The following is a 17,006-nucleotide window of genomic DNA, read 5'->3' as shown; positions in this document are numbered from 1 at the left end:
TATAATACACCTAGGTCTCTATTGTTTAACTCCGATATCCTTTTTAGCACTAAGTGTATAGCTTTTAAAATAATGTGTGTAGGTTTTAAAATAATGAATGTAAATTTTTCCCAGTGTCCATAAACTGCCAATTAACTAACGATTTCTATTATTTCCATTAAGGGGTTAAAATGGATCCTCTTTTGAAATGTATTTTGTGAATATATTTTTCTTTCACTTCGAGGGCTCCACCGTGTATATGATAAGTTGCAATGTTTTTTTAGGCCACATAAGCTTTTCTACTTACAGTTTTGCAGAGATTAATGAAACATGGACTCAATCATTGACTAGAAATTGAATTTCAGTAAGGGAGAAAAAGGTGCTTATTATTAAGCAAGTTAACAAAGAACATCCTCTAGAGTCTCATCATACACTTTTAAAATGCAGTGTTAGCTTGAAAACAAGCCAAGGAAGAAAAACAAACAGAAAATGCTAAACATTAAAAACCAGTACATCTCCTTCTTGAGAATGTTGTTTTTTAATGATAGTTACTAGTCAACTTTGACTTCTTATAAAGGCGTGGAACTTCAGGAAGGCAGGGAAACCAGTTATTGCCAATAATCCACTGCAAAAAAATTGACTACATTCACTATAACTGAAGGTCACTGACTATTTTTCTATTTTCTTTGTTCCTAGTTTTCAAATACTGGATGATTGGTGTTGACCTTTAGCTCCTCATGTTCTCTATGTCAGGGCCAAGAACAATTCACAGGTATTATTTGTTTAGCTAACTTCATCATGAAAGCTGCCAAAGAGGATCCAGGATGGAACCCCAATGTAGGGTTGCAGGTCCATAAAAAGGATGAAGTTAAATAGTGTACAGAAATGACCTCATGTGTTTTCACAGCCTCCATGTTAAGTAAATAAAAGGACTATACTAGTTCCACTTTTTAGATAAGGAAACTGAAGGAATAAGGAAACAAATAAGTATATTCAATGTTTATTGCGCATGGGTAACAGGACAGGCAGAGTGCTGCGTTTCTGAGCATACATATAATTAATGTCAGTCCCCTCCAAGTGTTCACAACCTAGTGGACATGGCTGACTGAAAAAAAACAATACAGACACATAATACAATGGAAGAACAAAGGAGAGGATGACTGCTAATGCCTGGAAGGGGTTTTTGGAGATGGAATCTGAGACAATGGGTAGTGTGTGTTCTAGAGACAAAGATGGTAGGATAGATGAGAGGATGGTAAGAGCAACGGCATAGAAAGAATGTAACATGAAAACCTGTTAGATGTTGCATCAGATCTGAGGGCAGGACAGGCATAGAAGGGGGAGGATGTGTTCAGAGGGTTTGTAGATACCCTTGAAGGTCACCTCTGGTAGCAATGTAGAGAAAAGTACAATGGCAGGGAATTAATTTAGGAGGCTATTGCAATGGTTCGGGAAATAGGTAATGAAGGCTGGAACTGAGCAGAAGTAGGAATGGAAAGAAAGGTAGTGATGGCAGTAGACGCTATGTAATTTGGAAACTGATTGGGCATGCACCATAAAGGAGGAGGCTGAGTTGAAGATGATTCTGACGCATTAATTTGAACCACTGAACACATGACATTTGAGCTACCTTTGGGCCAGATAGAAGGGAATTTTCTACTAGGGAGGTGGAAATGTGTGTCTAGAGATCTGGACAGATACTGATTTCGAAATCAACCAGAGGGAAATGATGGTTGGATCCATTTGAGTGGAAGAAATCACCAAGGAATAGAATATAGAGAAAAAAGACAAAAAGAAACCCTTAAAATGCAGGGAAGAGGGGGAGTAAGGGAGGAATCATTGGTGTCAACTGAATGGTCAGTCGGAAAGGGCAGTGCATGATGCAAGGTGATAGAAATCAAGAAAGATAAGTTTCCAGAAAGAGAGCTGGTGCTGCTGAGGGGATGAGTAAGCAATTCCCTGTGGTCATAGAGGTCTCATCCAAGCTTCTAAACTCAGCACCTACCTACTGAACTATCAGACAAGAAAAACAATGTGGTGTTTCAAGAGGAACCCACACCTCCTTTTCCCAGTGGTTAACCTGGGACTCAGTCATCAAAACAAATTGCAAGTTCCAATCTCCTTCATTAAACTTTCTCTGCAACTCACACCACTCTCCTGACAGTGAGCATTTTAGATCACTATTATTAATCAAGCACGAGGCCTCCGGCTCCTTCCTTCATCCTCGTAGTACTAGGCGGTGGTTACATGCAAGGGCTTTCGAGTCCCAGAGACCGGTTGGATTCTAACGCAGCAGCGTGGCCAGGGCTTTGTTAGCCAACTTCTCTAGCTCCACTTTCCTCGTTTGCAAAAACGGGGGTGGTGATACTTATCTACCAGGGTTGGGAGAATGCAACTAAAACTCTCAGCACACTGCCGTCCAAGGCTCAATTCCTGTTTGCTGTTCTTGTCTTGTAATCTCCCCGAGGGCAGAGGATTCCTCCGACACTCTTCCCCAGGGCGTGTGGCACCAACCCGGGGACGTGTCAGCCTCATCCCGCCTGCTTCCAGGGAGACGTCACCCGCGGCAGGAGGGATGAACAGCCGACCCACGGAGGAAGGGCTGGCCGCAGGGGGGCGGGGAGCGCGGGATCCCAGGCACCGCCCCTGCCCCTCGGAAGACCACACGTCCCAGCGAGCAGCGCGGGACAGTCCGCCGGGCGGAGTCGGCTTGCGGGACCCCCGGGGAGGAAGCAGTGCACTTTGGGACGCGTAGTCTTCAGGTCGCAAGTTCACGGGTCGGAGGGCGGCCGAAGAGAGAAGTCCCGCCTATTGTCCACGTCTCACTTCTCCCGGCCAATGCTCTCCCCTGTCTCCGGAGCCTGCCCCTCTCCGTTTCGGTCCCCATTGGTCTTGAGGCCCGCGTCCCGCGCCCTACCCGGAAGTAGCGTCGGGGGCGGTGGTTTCCTAGACTACGACACCGGAAAGCCGGGGGCGGCGCTCCCGGCTGCTGCGGGCGGAGGGCGGTGGCAGCGCTGGCGCTGGGGACCGGCTCGGTGGCTTCGGGAAACAGTTGGGCGACGGCGGCCGCTCGCTTTGCTCCGTCTCCCGCGCTGGGCACGGCTCGCGGCCCTCTTGCCACCGGCGTCCGGCGATGTGTCCCACGGGCCGGGCGTAGCAGCTGCGCGTGCGCGGAACCGCGGGGCCATGAGCACAGCCGGCGGCGGCCGGGGCTGCGGGTCCTCGGTCCCCCCGCGAGCGCCATGGAGCCTGGTGGCAGCGACGGCCGCGCTCTGCCTGGTGTCGGCCACGTCCGTGGGGACGGCGGGGGCGGCGCCCATGAGTCGGGAGGAGAAACAGAAGCTTGGGTAAGGGTGCTGGGCAGTCCAGGGTGGGTTTCCTCGTGAGGCTGACCGCAGGCGAGGTGCCTGTCATTGCGACCTAGGCGTGCAGTGGCCTCTCGTCGCGATGGGACGGCTGTCGCGACGAGCCTGGCGGGGGGGACAGAATCTGGGAAGGTGGGGGCCGCCGCCCGCGTCGCGACCTCGGGGGACTGTCGGGGTGTCGCCCGGCCGTCGGTGACATGTGCAGGCTCCTTGAGGCCAACCGGGGTGTGTCAACACGGCTGCCATGTCAGTGGCCCGTGAAGGGGGCGACAGTCCGTGTCGCTGCGCGGGAGAGCCCTGGGGTTGTCTTTCCTCAGACATATGGTTGGATTTCTCGCACTAGGGAGCTCCCGGCTGGGAAGATGTTACTGATCTTACCAGTAGTTAAGGAAATAATGTTTACACCTGTTACGGAAAAGGGGGTCGTTCGTTGGAACTTAAACTTTAAGCCTTTCATCACTTCCTTGCGGTATTTTCTTGCACTGCATTTTCGTAACAGAACAGTAGTAGTTGATGGTGTTTTTTAATGTCTCAATTAAGTATCCACTTTACTCAAAGTCGTGTTACCAGTCCTGAAAGTGTCATAAAATTATCAGCTGTATTTGCAATATTTAATTCAGAGTCAATATTCCTATACACTAGGTCCCACAAGTGAGTAAGAAAAAAGAGCGAGTAGAAAATTGGCAGAGGGCATGAAGAGTTAATTCACACAAGAGGAAATGCAAATAGGCAGTAAGCATGAAAAGTAACTCAACCTCATAAATGTGAGAGATGCAGATTAAAGCAGTGAGACAGCTGTTTTTTTTGTTGTTGTTTTTTGCCATCAGATTAATAAATACAAAACATGGAGAGAGCACTGACTAATTGAGGTGTGAGAAAAAACTCTGGTGGGAGTAACACTTGCTGTAACTGCTAAAATGGAAATTGTATGTACTCTTTGATTCATCAGTCCCATCTCCAGGCATCTATCCTGCAGAAATAAAAGCACTATTAATGTAGAGATGGGTGGATAAAGAAATGCATTTTGAAAGAATGAAACCGATCCTTGGAGCATCCATATTATGGAATGATATCCAGACATTAAGGAGGATGCAGGTCATTGGAAGGCTATCCAGGATATAGTCTTAAGACAAAAACACAAACGCAAGTTGTAGAATGTATAGTACTATCCCATGTTGTTGTTTTTTTAAAGAAACAAAACAGAAAAGAAATTGTCTAAGCTCAGAAAAACGTAGACCGATGATTACTTTCTGGGGTTAGGATGGAAGTGAGGTGGAACCATCAGGTTTTCTTTTATGTACTTCCTTATTGCTTAAATTGTTGGCAAGAGTCTTGTGTTCGTTTTTAAATAAAATAGCAATAGATGACGCTTGATGGAAAAAAGATAAGTTATCAACTATCAAAACAAAATTACCAGTAAACTCTAGTAAGTGTCTTAACTTTTTGTGAATTGAATGTATCACTGGTAACAGTTTTACTGAATAGCCTACTCTGTGCCAGGCATTTTACATATGTTATCTCTGTAATGCTCCCTGTTTCTTATTGAGGTGGATGTGATCCCCGTTTTGCAGATGAGGAAATTGAGACTCAAGGTTGACTTGTTCAGAGTCACAGAGCTGGTAAATGGTGGAGCCAGTATTCAAACCCAGGTCTGTGTGGCCTCAGAGCCCATGCTCTCTCCACTGTCTTGCCACTTCCCTTAAGACTTGGAAAGAGAAGCTTCAAGTCTGTTAAGGATCGCAAGTATCTTATTTGACCACCACACTCCCCTTTTTCCCTTTCTTATTACAAATTTTTATTTGAAGAAAAGTCATTGGATAACTCGTTTTGGACCAAAGTTAATTTTTAACTGGAAAAGTCCAAACAATTACAATGAAATTTTGAGATCACTTACGAAAGCGAGTTTACAGTTATTTAGGCTTGTTAATTTAGATTGACATACTCCAGTGTAAGTGTAGAATGAGAGTCTGCAGCTGTAAACTACGAATACACAATCGCCTGACTGCTTTTGCCTCTGGGAATTTTCAGGAAACTGAACTCTTGATTCATTAGGTTTACCTGTATGACTAAAAAAATAAATAAATAATCATTTATGATTAAAAGAAAATGCCCCACCCTTTTTCTAACCCCCTCCCCCAAAATCAAACTGATCATAAAGGCTGGAATTGTCACGAATAGTAAGCAGTTACTGAGTTGCTTACAATTTATAGTTTATGGATTTATTTAACAGGTCATATGTAGTCTTCTCCTTCCTGGAGTATGTTTGTGTGTATGTGTGTGTTTTTAAATGTTACAGCAGTTAATGTTATGTTTTCATTAAAAAAAAAAGTGTAAAACAATTCAATTTCCATAGCACATTGGCAGACAATGTAACTTTAGGAGAGCTGACTTAGAGAAATTAGTTTAAAATGAAGAAAGAGATACATAATCGTAAAAGCTATTAAAAAATCATTAAAATATTTTTTCCCTTGCTAATTATTGAGGGATTTGGCCTTATCTAGCAATACCATTTACTTCTGTAGTTTTTCCTATGGCCCTCAAGCCCCCAAATTTGAGTGTTTAATTGAAAGACTCATTACTCGCTCACAACCTTACAGATTTTGACTTAGTAAGTCTGGTGTGGGGATCAGAAATCTCCATTTTAAACAGTTGTCTTGGGAATTTTGAGAAACAAAGTTAGCTAAAACACACAACTCTCTTTCTGAGGATTAGTTTTCTCATTTTAGAGGTGAATATTATTTATTTAACTTTTGACAGTTTCTGAAAGGAGTTGAAAGTACATCATAAAATCATCAAATGTATCCTCTGAAAATGTAACAATAAATATATTAAACTAGACATTAGTGATTTTCAGTTTAAGGGGAAAGGCAGAGGCTTGGTAGAGTATTGTTACTTCATATCAGTATACACACCCACCCTCTTTTTTGGTAGAATATCTAATATAAGCAATAAATGGTAACCATAGTTATGTCTTTTGGGGCTCTCCAGCCATTATTTCTTCTAAGACAGATATGTTAAATTTTGTTAAGAGGTCATTGTTTTTTAGCATCAGATTTCCTTCTCTCTGCATGGCATGCATCATTCATTAGTTTTCTTAGGAAAAATTATAAGATGAATTTTACATGAGTTGCTAGGAATAGTAAAAGTTTGGCTCAGCTGTGTGGTTCATGAAAGCTTCTCACTAGCACTGGTGTATTTCCTGAATATGTTTATGTCCCTTTCTAACTAAATTTCGTATTGTTTTGTATTGGTGCATGTTTATGAAAGAGCATTACATTTTTGAAAGACAATAAATAGAATATACTTAACTTTTTTCCATTTCTGCTCTTTTAAAATTAGGAATCAAGTACTGGAAATGTTTGATCATGCTTATGGTAACTACATGGTAAGTAGAAAGCTTATCTTTATATACCATTTATGCATGTGAACTGATTATTATGTGAGCATACTTAACTGGGAATTTTGAATCCTGAGTTAATAGCACTTGTTTTTTAAAGAACTTTTTAAAAAACAGTGCAAACATAGTCTACAGAGTATTCCTGGTAGTGCTTAGAGAACCAATTTATTAAATAGGTGAGAATAAGTTGAATTAGGTTATGAAGCTTTGTATTTAAACAATTTCCTTTGATGTTATCAACCATGTTTAGTGAGTGCATTATATGGCTTGTTATTGTGGATATAAACATGAATAAGATGTTATCTCTGGGCATTATTTTCTTAAGTAAAAAAGAAAACAAAACAAAAAAAACTATTTACAATAATACTTTATATACCCTATGAAGAAAACCATTGCTGAAAAGAGACAAACTATCACCTAGTCTCTCTCAAAATTGTCCTCACACAGTGGGCTTTGATTTGAATATATTCTGCTTTCTGACATGCTGACCCGTACTGTTTTAAAATGTCTTCGTGCTCACTTGCGGTGAAATAGCAGTTAACACTTTTTCAAGATGAAAAAGTCGTGGAGCTCTGTTGCACAACATTGAATATACTTAACACTGCTGAACTTAACACTTAAAAATGGTAAAAATGGTAAATTTTGTGTGACGTGTTTTTTTTTACCACAATTACTAAAATCTGATCCCCTCGTAGCACAGGTAGCCTCTTGGGCGGCAGCGGTGGAGAGGAAGGTCTGTTTCCCGTGGGGGGTTGGGGAGGCTGTAGCTGCCCCCATCTCTCCCTGCTTCTTTTCCTTCAATAAAATGATCTTAAACTGCCAAAACAAATTTTAATTAAAAAAAAAAATGAAGTAGCAAGCAAATTTTAGAGTGCAAAAGAAAAATTTATGTAATTTTGTAGCGTTTATAATCAAATCATCCTGATAATTCTTATGACCTTATTTCTACATTTTAAGATGTCAGCGGATTTTCTTTATGATTAATGTCTGTAAATATAGTTGGAAAAAGTTTGACAGAACTCACTTTAGTTGATTCTGCTTTAAAGATATTTCAGCTGATTCTATGAATCCATTTTTCATTATATATTACCCAAATATCTTCATATGTTAACATTATCTTTATAACATAGAAGTATATATACTTTATGCATTTTTGTATTTTTAAACGTGTTTTATATTTAATAATCTTTGTTCCCATGTATGTTGTACATTTTTAAAGAATACGTATTGAATTCTTAATAAATGCTTTTAGCATATGATGATGATAAAGTTTGGGGTATTTTTAACCATATTGAAAGCACAGTTTTAAACTCATTTCTTAAGGCCTTAATCATTCCTTTAATATTTCTTTCAAAATCATTTACCCCTGGTTATTCAGTTTGGGCAAAGTGTAATATAACAAATCTAGGCTAATGGTTTTGAGGTGGCCAAGTGGATCCAAGCTACACCCTCAGACCTTAGCCATCTCATAAGAGAATGCTTTTGGATCCAAAGTTGAATAAAATGGTTCAGTAGCTGCATTAGTTCAATACATGTCACTGTGGGGAGGATCTTCTCTCTGTAAAGCACAGTATCTTTAATAGCTGGTCCCTTATTAGGCAAACAGCAGAAAGTTTTATCAATACACTTTTCCTATTATAGAATGCACTTAATAAATGGGTTTGTGACAGAGCAGGTATTGAGGGCAGCCCTCAAAGGACTCCCAACTCCAGTTCCTACATATTGGACCCTAACTGGGTAACTTTCTGTTACAGCTACCCACTTATAAGTCTGAAGGAGAGGGATTTCAGCTCCCAAAACTCGGGACTCCTGGAATTAACACCCCCTTCCCTTTGTTCAGTGGAGCCACATCCATCTGCAGTGTGTGCAGTGCAGATTTTAAGATGCTCGACTGTTTTAAAACATGAGTGACTCTCACAGTATACTGGTGCTGTGCTCATTTTCTGTGAGGTTTGTAACCCAAGATTTAGTCTAGAATTTACACTTCCCCTTTTCAAGTTCTCCACTAACATGAAACAGCTCTAAAATATTAAACAGAAACCAGGTAGGTGCCCTGTATTTGGTATTTGAAGTCAGTTGAAATTTTTTTCTAGTTATTATACTCAGAAGCACTATTGGCTTGCTGTAGAGTCAAAGTGTTTGAATTTTGGAGTTAGATAACTTTGAGTTCAAATCCCATCTCAGCTATTTAATAGCTTGGACCCTGCACGATCATTTAACCTCTCTGAGTGGTGTCTTCCTATGTAAAGTGGGGATGATTGCAAAGTGTTATTATAGAGTATAAGATTTTTGAGAACAGGGACCATTTTCTTTAATTTTTAATAAATTCACCTTTTATATGTCCTGGGCTTAACATCATGCCTAGTATGTAAATGATTATTATTTTTTAACTTAGAACTTAATTGAATTTTTGTGAAAATATAATAGTGCTTAATTTTTTTGCATTTGATTATTATGATGCATCTTTGCCTTTTAAATTCAAATAAATTATTTAGTAACCATTAAAAATACAAGTTTATGGTGAATTTTGGGATATATCACTCTTTATATTTAATTTACTTTGTTGTCGCCAGTCGCCTGCTATGCTGCAATGTAAAATGCCTGGCACCTGGTAGACTTTAATGTTGAAAGCTTTTCATTTTTCACTAGTTCTTTTTAACATTACTCTCCAGTGTAGTCTACAATTAGAGCAGTTCCTTTGAACCTTGGTTCTCTGGAAAACAGTGGTATTTTTCCAAAGACAGGCAATAGAATATGATGAGGAACAAGAACTCTGGAAATGGAGCAGGACGCCCTGAATTGGTTCTGCCACCTACTAGCTGGGTTACAATGGGAAAGTTACCCGATCTTCCCGAGTCAGTTTCCTCACCTCTCTGAAATGGTTTACTTCCCTCACAATGTTGTCTTAAGGATTAAATAAGGTAATATAAGTGGTTAGAACTTGTGTCCAGCAAATAGGAAACACTGTATGAGTTTACCAACACTGCTACCGACTGCTGTTGCAACTGTCATGACTACTGTTAATGTCATCATTCTTTCTCGGCCTGGGATTGAAATTGCCCTCCTAAAATTCATCACAGCTCGTTCCCCAGATTGTACACAGAACTTCCTTAAAGCATACACATTCCTTCCTGTTCTAGGCATGCACCTTTTCAGGGCATTTTGTTCTATTCTCCAGATTGTTAATACTGTTCTTCAGTAACAAAGCTCTGCCAGCTTTTGGTAGATTATTGGGTCTCTGCCATCTCTTGGTGTTAAATCCAGGAATTTTCTGATTTTATCAATTATGGTCACAAATATTAACATTATAACTATGTTTGATAGATGTCTCACCCTAATCAGACTGCAGTTTCTCCATAGTGAATTGCACAGATGGCTTTCTCTGTTCCCTAAATAACATGACATTTGATTGTTTTGACAGTTTTGGGGTGACTTTATTTAACCCTAGACTGTAGACACTTTAGGGCTTCTATTAGCACGTTTTTAGTATTTGTGCTGAAGTCAGTTTGCAGATTAAGTTAGATGACAAAATGACATGTATTTAGGCCACCAGATGCAGAACCTTTTTGGATCTGAGTTCTGATCCTTGTCTTCCAGTGTTTTTCCTGTCGACTGTTATAAACAAAAGTTGTACTTTGGTAGAGCCCTAAACATTACAAATAAACTGTAAAAGAGTTGGTAAGCACAATTTCCTGAAACTAATAGAATCATACCTAATAACCTTAACTTCTAAGCTTGATTTTGTGAGAACACAATTCAAAGAGAAACAGATTAATCTTCATCATTCAAACCAAAGGAACTGTTTTAAAGTGTAACTTCTTTGTGGATTTCGAGATTTATGTAAGCTTTCTTGGAATTTTTTCCTGTTTCCTTTTAAACATTTTTTTGTTGTAAAATACACATAACCAAATTCATCATTTTAACCATTTTTAAGTATACAGTTTTGTAACATTAAGTAAATTTACATTGTTGTGCAACAACCATCACCATCTATCTCCAGAACTTTTTCATATTCCCTGTTTGAAACTCTGTGCTTAATGTTTTGATAGCTTTTTCATCAAAAAGAATAATTCTGTAAATAAAGTAGTTTAGAAGTGGTTCTATTGGCTGAGAGAAGGGAAGATGTAAATTTGTGTCTTTTTTTGTGTAGACAGTGTGGGACTACCTTTTGTTAACCATTTTGTTAACCATTTTTCCATTGCCTCTACTTTTAGAAACTGCCAAAATGACATAAGAAATTCTATAGAATTTGCTCATTAATGTTTTATCATCACACTCTGATACTCTATATAGGATTTTAACTCAGTAGAATCAGGTCTTTCTGTTTAATTAGATAATTTACAGACAACAATTTTCCAATTTGAAGTGCTCAATTCTGAGTTTTGACAATTGCATACAGTTGTTTAACTACCCTGCAGTTATGATATAGAACATTTCCCTTACCCCAGAAAGCTTCCTCATCCTCCTTTGCAGTCAGTTCCTTTTCCCCATCTCTGACCTCTAGCAACCATTGTGATCTGCTTTTTGTCATTGTAGTTTTCCCTTTTCTAGGATTTCATGTAGAAAAGTTTTTTGATTCGGGTTCTTTCGTTTAGCATGATGCTTTTGAGATTTATCCATGTTTTGGATATATTGTAGTTTATATTTATTGCTCATTAGTATTCAGTTTATTTGATAGAATACAATTTGTTTATCCATTCAACAGTTGATAAATATTTGACTTGTTTCTGGTCTTTGGCTGTTATTAAAAAGATTGCTATGAACCTGTCAAAGCAAATTTTTATGAAGACGTACATTTTCATATATTTCCCACCTAGGAATGGGATTGCTGGGTCATATGGGAAGGGTAAGTTTATAAGAAATTGCCAAACTTTTCTGAAGTGGCTGTAACATTTTGCATTTCCCAGCAGCAGCATATAAGAGTTTTAGTTACTTCACATCCTTTCCAACATTTGGTATTTTCAGTCTTTTTAATTTTAGCATTTCTAGAGGATGTGTGGTGGTATTTTGTTGTGATTTTAATTTGATTTTTCCTGATGACCAATCATGTTGAACATCTTTCTGTGCGTGTGTGCGCGCGGGTGTGCATACTATATATATACTATATATGTACTATGTATATACTATATATATTATATATATGCAATATATATTTTGTATATATATTGTATATACTGTGTATATAGAATATATATTGTGTATATGTATACAATTGTGTATATATGTGTGTATATATATATATATATATATATATACACACAATATATATAATATATATATATATGAGTGAAGAGTCTGTTTAAATCTCTGGCCCATTTTAAAATCAGGTCATTATTACTGAGTTGTAAGATATATTCTGGATATCAGTCCTTATCACATATATGTTTTGCAGATATTTTCTCTCAGTCTGTGGTTTGCCTTTTAATTTTCTTAACAATGTCATTTGAAGTGCAAATGTTTTAAATTATCACCAAGTCCAATTTACCCTTTTTTCTTTTTTATGATTCATGTCTTTTATATCCTACCTAAAAAATATTTGCCTAGTCCAGGGTCACAAAGATTTTCTTGTTTTCTTCTAGGTGTTTTATGACTTTAGCTTGTTCATTTCGATCTATCACCCATTTTATGTAAGTTAATGTTTGTGTATGGTGTGAGGTAAAGGTTGATTTATATTTTTTTCTATGCGGATATCCAGTTGTTCCAGCGCTATTTGTTGTAAAGAATTTTCTTTCCCCACTGAATTACTTTGGCACCTGTGTAAAATCAGTTAACCATACATGCATGTATCTGTTTCTAGAGTCTGTTTTTCCCATTGATTTGAATATTTATTTGTACTCCAATATCACACTGTCTTGATTAAGTGTGATACTGAGTCCTGAAATAAGACAATGTAAGTCTTTCAGCTTTGTTCTTTTTCTTAATTGTTTTGGATATTTTAGGGTCTTTGTATTTCCCTGTAAATTTTATAATCATATTGTAAATTTCTACGAAAAAGCCTGTTGAGCTCTTAGTTGGGATTATGTTGAATCTATAGATCAATTTGGGGAAATTGACTTAGCAACATTGAGCCTGTTGAGCCTTCCAGTCCAACATGGGGCCTCTGTCCATTTATTTAAAGCATATAGTTTTCAGTATACAGGTGTTACACATCTTTTGTTAAATTTATTCATGTATCATCTTTTTGATGCTGTTGTAAATTGTAGTTTTTCAAATTTCAATTTCCAATTATCCATTGATGTTATACAGAAATGCAAAATTCTTTTTGTCCATTGACCGTATATTCTGCAACCTTACTAAACTCACTTATTATTTCTAGTAGCTTTTTGAGATAGGTTCCTTAGGGTTTTCCACGTGGTCATTTATGTCATCTGCAAACAAAGAGACTTTTCCTTTTCAATCTGTAGGCCTTTTATTTGTTCTTATTGAGTGACTAGGACTTCTAGTATTATGTTGAAAAGACGTTGTGGGATCTTTGCCTTGCTCCTAATCTTAGAGAAAAAGCAGTCGCCTTTCACTTTAAGTGTGATGTTAGCTGTCGGTTTCATAGATGCCCCATATTGGGTTAAGTTCCTTTCTATTTCTGGTTTGCTGAGAACTTTAATTGTTATAAGGTATTGAATTTTGTTAAATGCTTTTTCTGTATCTATAAAAAAAATCTGTTAATAGTAGGACTTTATTTCATTATAACATTATTATTTCATATAACATTTCATAATTTTGATTTATTTTATCATTGATCAAATCCAAATAAATGCAGTCCTAAATATCTGAAAAATGGTTTACTAAGTGAATATAAATAGTGAACAAAGGGAATAGGAAAATCTGACCTGGAATGAAAAGAGAACTGATAAATTGTGCAATTTCAATCATTAATTAGTATATGCTATATCAGTATGTGATCAGTGGTTTATTAAATAATATTTACTTTTATTTTAGGAAGGAATATTTTATCTGTCTCAAGGAAGGTGCTTAACAATACGGATCTGGAATAAAACATTTAAAAATGTACATAACTTTATTGGAAATTAAATTAATTTGATAGTTTCAGGAACTCACTTTTATAAATATTGCTTTTGTTTTATTACTGCTTTTAGTAGAATAAAGTCTTTTCCCTTTGCCTAATTTTGGGGATTGGTTTTATAAAAAGTCGGTTTCTGATACTGCTTTGATTTGAGTGTTTTCAGACAGTTCTATCACTTCAGAGCTCTAGTAAATTTAGAAACTGATGTGGAGAGTCTGTTGTGTTTTGTTTTTTTGTTTTTTTAAAGATTTTAGTTCGGAGCATGGAGCTCTAACCGCCTGAGCCACCGGGCCGGCCCCTGTGGTGTTTTGTTTTACTTTATGTTTTTGCTCTTGCTTTTAGAATCTGTAGATCAATTTTTTGATGTTCTATTTAATTCATGTTGTTTTTAATGCGTATGTTCTACTTAATTCATATTGAACTCTTCTATCACCTGAGTTTTATTTCTGAGTGATAATTATTAAATGTTTTTCATGACTCTGAGTCACAGCAATAGGAATTACTCATCCCTAGTCCTGGCAATACATTGTAAACAGAAAGTATTACTGTACCTCAAACAGCCAGGATGTTTGCAGCGTAATACGGCTCTTTGCCACGTATGCATTATTCTGGATTTATGCAAACCAACTGTAGTTCGCTTTGTGGTTAAACCAAAGTAAGAGGCTGTGGTTTTGTTTTTATCCTTAATCTTGAAACAGGGGCACAAAGTATTTTTACACCTACCTGGTTCCAAACTCCTTTATTTCATTATTTTGGTTTGCAGTTGCTATTAATATTTTTCTTATTTGGATAAGTTTAGGGTTTGAGTTTCATATTTAATTTCAGACAGCAGTGTTTACATCTATGTTTGTGTGCTGCAAAACCCTAAAAATATTATGAAGGTTTTTAAGCTGTGGTTTAAATAACTCTTGATTTTAAAGGAACTCTTTAAATCAAATTGACATTTGAATAATCTCTTACAAAGTATCTCTCAAAATACATCGGCAAATGTAAAAAATACAATTTCCTGAATTCTAAGTGTTTTTTATATGTGTTAAATATGAAACTGTAAAGCAATAAAAATAGTGTGCATTCTGGGAAATCACAGTTCCATTGGAAATAACACCGAAAAAGGAGTTAGAAACTTGACATAGAAAAGACAAATATAAAATAATTAGGAATGTATACTAAAATTATGTAATATTAAAATTGTAAAATGTTGAATTCAGAATTTGGTAGCTGCATGTGGATTCTGATTACATCAAACCTTTGTTGCCTGAAATCCTTTCCTTGGGACATGAATCATTACAGAGCATGAACTTTCTTTAATAGCTGAAGGGTTGCAGTCTACAATACTTTTTGTATTCTTTAGCCTACTTTAGTTTTTAGGGGGAGGCTCTTTCCCTTTCTGTTGCCCGCGTGTTTAGTGTTCCTGGCCTCTATTCTATTTTTCTGCTGCTAATGTGCTATGAGTTTGGAATCTAGATAATTGAGTTGTATAGAATTGGACATAGAATCGGGAATATTTTGGCTGAACTTCAAAAATTAAGAATCATGGGCATACAAATATAGGAGGAACAAGTAAGAGTGTCTTCAGTGTGATAGTAGCTATCACTTTTTAAATATCCATGTCTTTGACCCATTGGGTCTGTTTCTAGGGATTTAATCAATAGCAATACAAGCATATGTAAAAAAGATATATGCATGTAGATATTTATTGCAGCATTGCTGATGTAGTGAAAAATTGAGTTCAACCTACATGTTCATCAATAGAAGAGTAAAAAAATAAATTTTAGCGTATCTGTACTTTGGAATACTTTGAGGAAAAGGTACTGTGAAGTGTATAGGCTCTGGAGTCAGGCAGCCAGGTTTGAATTTTGGATCCATCATTTACTAGTTGCATTACCTTGGTTTACTTAGTGTCTTTTGACCTCAATTTTTTCATCTCTAAAATGGAGATAACTGAATCTGTGTCAGAGGGCTGTGTAATAATTAAATGAACTAAAGTGTATAGGACAGTGCATAGAACATAAGTACTCAAATAGCACCAGCTAATATTAAAGTATCACTTTGCAGTTACCAACAATAAAATACATCTGTAAAATTCTAGCATGGAAAAACCCCACCATGATTTAAGTAAACAAATTTTAGAGCAATGAGCACCTGTTTGTACATAAAATTTTAAAATGATATATGTGCATATATTTTAATGTATGTGGCTAAATCTGGAAGGGTAAATGCCAATCTTAACTAGTTACCTCTGGAGAGTGAGGTTGGGTGGCGGGAAAGCAGAGTACAGATTTTTAAAGAAATATTTTCTTATTTTTTTTCCCAAGCATGTATAGCATTTATAACTAAAAATGTTTTTGTTTTTTTTAAATAGACTGTGAGGAAAGTAGAACTTTTTGAGTAATCTTTATTTTCCTTTATTTAAAAAGCCGTGAAAAGGTTATGTTCTCTAAATGATGTGTGCTTTCTCTTACTTTCCGCAGTGACTCACTAAGATTTTCCTTGCAGGAACATGCTTACCCAGCTGATGAACTCATGCCTTTAACCTGCAGAGGTCGTGTCAGAGGCCAGGAGCCAAGTCGGGGCGATGTTGACGATGCCTTGGGAAAGTGAGTGTTAGCACTGGGATGGCAGGGCATCTCCGAGTTCCCGAGTCTAGGCGGATGGAGGCAATTTACAATCGTAGTTCTGGGGATTGGTTCAATTTCTTTCTTTATTTTTTTAATTAAAGTTTGTTGGGGTGACAATTGTTAGTAAAGTTACATAGGTTTCAAGTGTACAATTCTGTAATACATCATCTATATATCACATTGTGTGTTCACTACCCAGAGTCAGTTCTCCTTCCATCACCATATAGTTGACCCCGTTTACCCTCCTCTACCACCCCTCTCCCTCCCCGTACCCTCTGGTAACCACTAAACTATTGTCTGTGTCTATGTGTTTTTGTTTCTGCATTTGTTTGTGTTGTTCTTTTATTTTCAGTCTCGTATACCACATATCAGTGAAGTCATATGGTTCTTGACTTTTTCTGTCTGACTTATTTCGCTTAGCATGATGCCGTTAAGAAAAGATGAAATAGTACCATTTGCGACAACACAGATGGATCTTGAGATTTTTGTGGTTAAATTTCAAAGGCTGCTATAAGTATTACATTAAGTTCCTTTATTCCCTCTGTTACCTTTTGTAAAAAATTAATCAGTTTACCTTTTAAAATCAGTGAAAAGTTGAGTTGTTTATTAAGATGGATGTACCTTTT

At 37.3% G+C, this 17,006-nt stretch overlaps 1 protein-coding gene across 4 annotated transcripts in view; it reads left to right on the top strand.

Moving 5' to 3' along the window:
- Positions 1-2,931: 2,931 nt before the first annotated feature.
- Positions 2,932-17,006, top strand: part of EDEM3 (ER degradation enhancing alpha-mannosidase like protein 3) — a 54,114-nt gene continuing 40,039 nt past the window's right edge. For 2 of the 4 annotated variants that reach the window (XM_074322441.2, XM_019738075.3), the window contains exons 1-3: positions 2,933-3,326; positions 6,684-6,729; positions 16,259-16,359. In XM_074322441.2, coding sequence (XP_074178542.2) covers positions 3,166-3,326; positions 6,684-6,729; positions 16,259-16,359 — 308 coding nt within the window. In that variant the 5' untranslated portion in view covers positions 2,933-3,165. Of the gene's footprint in view, positions 3,327-6,683; positions 6,730-16,258; positions 16,360-17,006 lie in introns of all 4 variants that reach the window. The other 2 variants (XM_074322440.2, XM_019738076.3) reach the window with 2 other exon arrangements.

This window comes from Rhinolophus sinicus, chromosome 11, assembly GCF_057876585.1.
Source record: "Rhinolophus sinicus isolate RSI-liver-muscle chromosome 11, RSI-T2T, whole genome shotgun sequence".
Lineage (NCBI taxonomy): Eukaryota > Metazoa > Chordata > Mammalia > Chiroptera > Rhinolophidae > Rhinolophus > Rhinolophus sinicus.
The sequence above is the reverse complement of the archived record's forward strand: the minus strand, read 5'-3'. Positions and strand labels throughout refer to the sequence as shown.